Genomic DNA, 5,881 nt, shown 5'->3' with positions numbered 1-5,881 from the left:
TTATTTTGTTATTTGTTATTTTTGACTCTTTCAGATCTATTTAAGATGTTTATTTGGCAATAAAATACAACACAAACAAAATAACTGTCAAATTGAAGAGATGCTTTTTCAAATAATATAAAATTACCAATATGTCCCTGTAAAATTACAGGTTTTGCACTTTAATTATTTTTTTTATTTTTATTTTATTATTTTTTATTTTTTTTACCAAAAACATTTGCTGTAATGAAGCATTACAATAAGAATGTTATAAAAACAAAAATATTAATTGGAGTAAATAACTGGCAACTCTGCTAGCAGTCAGCTACTGCAAATCAAATTTACAATGTATTATTTGCAGCATACATTAAACCTACACACTAAAACAACAGCAAAAATAAATAAAATCCTGGAAGATCTTGTACTGGTTCTTTGGGCTGTCATCTCTTAGAAGTACCTTCAATAATCTTACTGAAAATATCAAACCAAAGAACCATAATTTACAAAAGAACGGCCAAAGATTTCTAGCCGATCCTTTTTATTTTTTAAAGCATATATTTGGTTAACATTCTACTTTGGACAGAGAGCTTGAATTGTTATTAGTATTATTACTATTATTATTAGTAGTAGTAGTATTGCTATTATTATTATTATTATTATTATTATTATTATTATTATTATTATTATTATTTTAATACATTGAGACCCAGCATTATTTACTGTGATCTATAAGCACCAGGACCTGTGTCCTGGTGTTGCTCATAATAGGTCAGGTGGAAAAAACTTTCATGCCAGCACCGATTATGCAGTAACACTCGATGATCGTTACACTCATTAACGGCACGCCAGAATATCCTTCTTCCTGATTAGTCACCACACTAATAATCACTGCATTTTGATTGGCTGTTCTTTGGTCATTGAAGCCCACACCTGTACCTGACCAAGAGATTACTATAAACCGAGTTTGACACAAAAATATAATTACAGTAATTAATTCAAAACAATATACATACCATATAATACCCTAATCCAGTAGTACGTCAGATGTGCGTTTTTTTCTTGCTTTTATGCATTTAATTTTTTATTTCCCCACATGAAGTAGGGCTAATTGCATAGACATGGCGGCGGAGGCTGTAGCATAATTAGCTCAGCCTGTTTGTGGGAATCATTAGTGTATTCAAGATCTCGTTAAACTTCCGCACGTTATTAGGAATTCGCTTTAATGGAGTTTCCATGTTAAAAAAAAAAAAAAAAAAAAAAAAACACGAAAAAAAAACCACACACACACACACACACACACACACACACACACACACACACACATTGTGGTACAGGTCGGTTATATAAGCTACATAAGTATCTAAAGTAATTTATAAACACAACGGCTTAAAACATTTTTTACATAGGTTATATAAAATGCGCCGCATCTGACACTCTACACCTCTCATACATGTATATATATATATATATATATAGTATGAATGTATGTATATTGCAAACGTGTTCTCAATAAAACCTTTGTTTTGTATCTCGATGAAAATAAGACATGATAAACCAGATAAAACCCCTGCAATTTTAACGCCATTACAATAATTGATAAAATGGTCAAATAGTCTAAGACTCTTAAACTACAGCTTAAAAAATGAATAAAATCCAATTAAAACAGAGAGAAAATTAAGTTTGCTAGAAAAAAAAAATCATAAATAAATAAAATAAAATAAAAACAGCCTGTTAAAGACTTTCTGGATGTTGCAGAGAGAAAGGCAGTATACCCGAACATTGTGTATTTTTAAATATATTTTTTTCTTTACTTTACTAATCAATCACTTTATAATCCCTTCTGTGCGGATTGGTTTTAATTTAACTGGGCCTAGTTTCCTAATCTTGTTGTAGAGAGAGTATTCAATACTGAACCCTTAGTTGGCACAAACACACACACAAACACACAAACACACACATACACACACACACACACACACACACACACACACATATATATATATATATATATATATATATATATATATATATATATATATATATATATATATATATATAGTGATGTCATTTATAGGTATGTTTAATCATGTGTTTACAATGGAAATGAAGTGGTGTATATAATTGTGTCCAGCGCGCATCCGCCGCAAAACGCGCTCATTGATCGCACCACCAACCACCAAGTAATTTAGCCATTATTTGATGTTATAAATGTTTACGTTTGTGATGTATTTGAATTCGTTTGTGAAAGTTTACAATTAAATATCATTTTAAACTATTAAAAATATCTAAACCTAAATAAAAAATAAAAAAAAAACCAAAAGGCTATATAGCCTAATCTATTTATCGAAATGTGACATTATTTTATAATGAAGAAGAAGGACGTGCTCTGGTCTTCCAGCATCACTGTAATATACAATACACCGTTCAGTTTGCGCAATCTAACCTGTGCACGTGTTAATGTGGGAAACTGCTGCGCTAAGTGTTAATAAGAGCGGCGGTCGCGTGAACGCGCGCTGGGAACAGGAGGGGTACTCGCGTGGAGCTACACATAACAACAGCTCGAGCTAAGCAGAGTTTAAATTTACACGGAAAATATCTTTTAACCATAAGTCAGTTCGCTCCCAAGTTGACTAAAGCGCAATCGGTTCCCTGCAACTGTCGTCTCTGTTATGGATTGCACATAATGTAGGGATCATAACGTGGATTTGTGTAAATCTGCTTCGTGACATTGTATATTATTAAACTAGATATGTAACTTATAAATATATATAGATATATGTAGATATATAGATATATATCCGAGCACTGCACACTGGATTGTTTAGCGTGCGCTCGAGGCTGCACTTACTCTCCGGTTGCGCCGTGTCGCTGCCGCTGGTCAGCCCCGGAGACTCCAGCATGGTCCTGCCGCTCTCCGCCACGCTCTCCTCCGCCTGCGCGCCTACCATTTCCCCTGCTTCTTCCAGATCCAATAGGTGGCTCACCGAGAAGTTCTTTTTGGCCTGCAGGTTGTCCACGTTGGCTGTGATGGGGCTCTCCAGTCTGCTGGGCACCGCCACGGCTCGTCTGTCCATTACATGCGCATAGCTAGACGTCATGACGCAAACAGGCTAACGGAGAAAAAAAGCACGGCGCAACAACAGCGGACGCGCAAAACCGTCCCTTGCATAGGCAACCGGAATAGTATATAAGAATACGTGTCTCCAAAACGTGTTCCTTTCTTTTTTTGGTCGTATTTGAATTTAAACCTGGTCACGGATCCAGATGTGGTGCGTTAAGTCTGTGGAACTGTCAATTCCGTGGAGGAACAAACGAAACAAACAAAAAAAATAAACCCTCCGCTTGTTTGGAGGAGCGTCTGTCCGACTTTGCGCACAGATATAACTTCGCCACGAAGCGCTTTGCTCTGACTCCGTCGTAGTTTCCTTATGGTGAGAGACAGAGCGAGAGAGAAAAAAAACCCGAAAGCTTTCACTCCACGTCGCTGTTAGCGCGCGTGCCTGAGACTGAGCGCAGTTTGCCGGAATGCCGCTGCCTAAACACATGCGCGAGCTCGTAAAAGCGGACTGGCCCGTGAGCGCGAGGAGGCTGGACACACTGCCGCCTCGTCGAAGCTCCGCGTCCAAGCACTACACACCCACACCCACACGCGCACACGCACGCACACACACGCACTCATGAGAAGGGAACGCAGCTCGTGGCACTTCAAACGTTAGCAAGCGGCAGAGGCCCGCGCGCAGGAAAAAAAAAATGAGGCCCCCGGGAGAGAAGATCGGCCTAATAGGCACTCGTAATTACGTGGCAAAAAAGGTTTTGTGCCGTCTCTGAGGTTGTACAGACCCCCGGTGTCTGCTCTTCTGTCCCCTGCTACACTCCACCGATTACAGCAAAGTTTACAGAAGTTGCTCCAAAGCGCGCGCGGAAAATAACGGGAATAAAAAGAAAACAAGAAGCAGAGACTATAAAAATAACGGAGTATATCAGAGGGCGGGATTATGAAGTCATGTGTCGATAATGCAGGCTACATAGAGCGAGGGATTCCCAAATTAGTGAAGTATGTGACTAACGAGCAGTTTCAAAAGCATCTGTTACACCCAGGGAAAACACCTCAACTCTGTTTTACTGCAACTTCACCAACACGGAATGTAAATAATCTAAAAAAAAATAATAAAAAAAATAAACACACACATACACACACACACACACACACACACACACACACACACACACACACACACACACACACACAAGTCTATAATCTGCTGAATCCCGGACGCACTAGATTCAAAGACAAAGAGGTGTTCCCAATTTCTCAGTAAAACAGGTGATAGCAGGTATAAGACCAACTCAACCCAAATAACAGAAGTCTGTCAGCACCCAAACTGCTCTAAGTTTCTGCTGACTCTTATTGTGCTGTTCGTAAAATCTATATGCTGTCAGTTCGTTTGTAGACCATTTTTATTCTATTATTGTCTATGTGCTGAATATTTGAGTCACGTGGATATACAGATGGATATATTTCTATCACTAAGTCAGACTGAGCAGTTGTTTTTGGACACCTGGCTGTGCGCCTCTTGGCAGGTAAGCCTACGGTGCGCTTTAATGGATCTCGTCTATAGGCTTCTCAGTGCCTCAGATATCACTTTAGCTTTCCAAGCCCCTAGATCCAGGGGGGAAAAAGAACACTTGATGCCATCAAAGGGAGAGGGATTGAAACCAGATGTGCCGCTCTCGTTCTTTCCGTGTATTTAATTAAGCCGCCGGTGGGACAGAGTGCACTTTTTTTTTTCATCATTATTTTTCCCTCCACATTCCTTCTCCTGCCTCCGCTTCAGCCCGCTGCCATCAGCTCTGCCAGGGTCGGAGCTCAATCCTCAATCCTCAATGCTCACTATAAACTTTAAATCAGTTCTGCTTTTCCCCTCCACTACATTTTATGAATAACATCTAGTCGAATATATAATGTGCATATAACTCCCGACACAGTGATAGAAATATATTTTTATGTCTTAAGAAGGGGTGATGGTTATAATAAGTAGCCTATAATATTATTATAGTTATTGCGTCACCATATCACTATGGGAACTAATCAACATTAGGCTACTGTGTCAGGAAAATTCATAATGTATAATGGAACAACCAATGAATAAGATTAAGAAGATAATAAGTGGAAGAAGAAAGAAGAAAGAAGTAGAGGAACAACAGCAGCAGCAGCAGCAACAACAACAACAACAACAACAACAACAACAATAATAATAATAATAATAATAATAATAATAATAATAATAATAATAGTTTTCTGAAACTAAATCTGAGTTAGTTATCCGGTAAGCGCTTTTCTTGTCTTTCTCTTTTCATTTATTTTCTTTTTCTCTCTTTTTTTTTTTTACATGAAATAAAAATTTATATATCAGGCCACAATATTTCATCAAGCTTCTGAAATATAAACGTTATTAAATTGTTTCGTTGACGTCACTACGAATGAACGTGTCGTATTTCATTAAATAACGAGGTGTTTTTTCTTCTTCTTTTAACGAAAGTTCACATAATTCTTGGTGAATCGGTCAGTCTCTGAACAATTCGTGGTAACGTTCGGCGTGTTCTTTTAGCCTGTGAAATTAGCGCTTACATCAGATCAGTGGTTTAATAACAAAGCGGTATAACCACGTGATTTTATTGTGGAACCTGACGGAAAGACGCAGGTGTGCGCGCGGAAGTATAAAAAAAAAAAATCCTGACGCCTTTAAGAGATTTTCAACAAACAAATGTCTGCTTTTCCGTGAGGAAGTGAGGAGAAAAAAACAACAACAACAACACGGTATAGGCATCAAAACGTTTTATTGGATTTACCGTTAAAAAAAAAGTTATTAAATTATATTAGGCCTGCATCATAACATCTTTC

The 5,881-nt window shown here is 37.8% G+C and overlaps 1 protein-coding gene across 3 annotated transcripts in view; it reads right to left on the bottom strand.

The window, feature by feature from the left end:
* prrx1b (paired related homeobox 1b) overlaps positions 1-3,899 on the bottom strand; it is a 9,748-nt gene extending 5,849 nt beyond the window's left edge. The window contains exon 1 of one of the 3 annotated variants that reach the window (XM_017455402.3): positions 2,828-3,899. In XM_017455402.3, coding sequence (XP_017310891.1) covers positions 2,828-3,077 — 250 coding nt within the window. In that variant the 5' untranslated portion in view covers positions 3,078-3,899. The remainder of the gene's footprint in view (positions 1-2,827) is intronic. The other 2 variants (XM_017455404.3, XM_017455403.3) reach the window with 2 other exon arrangements.
* Between the last annotated feature and the right edge of the window lie 1,982 nt (positions 3,900-5,881).

Source organism: Ictalurus punctatus, chromosome 25 (assembly GCF_001660625.3).
Source record: "Ictalurus punctatus breed USDA103 chromosome 25, Coco_2.0, whole genome shotgun sequence".
Lineage (NCBI taxonomy): Eukaryota > Metazoa > Chordata > Actinopteri > Siluriformes > Ictaluridae > Ictalurus > Ictalurus punctatus.
Note: the sequence above shows the minus strand (reverse complement) of the source record. Positions and strands in the feature narration are given on the sequence as shown.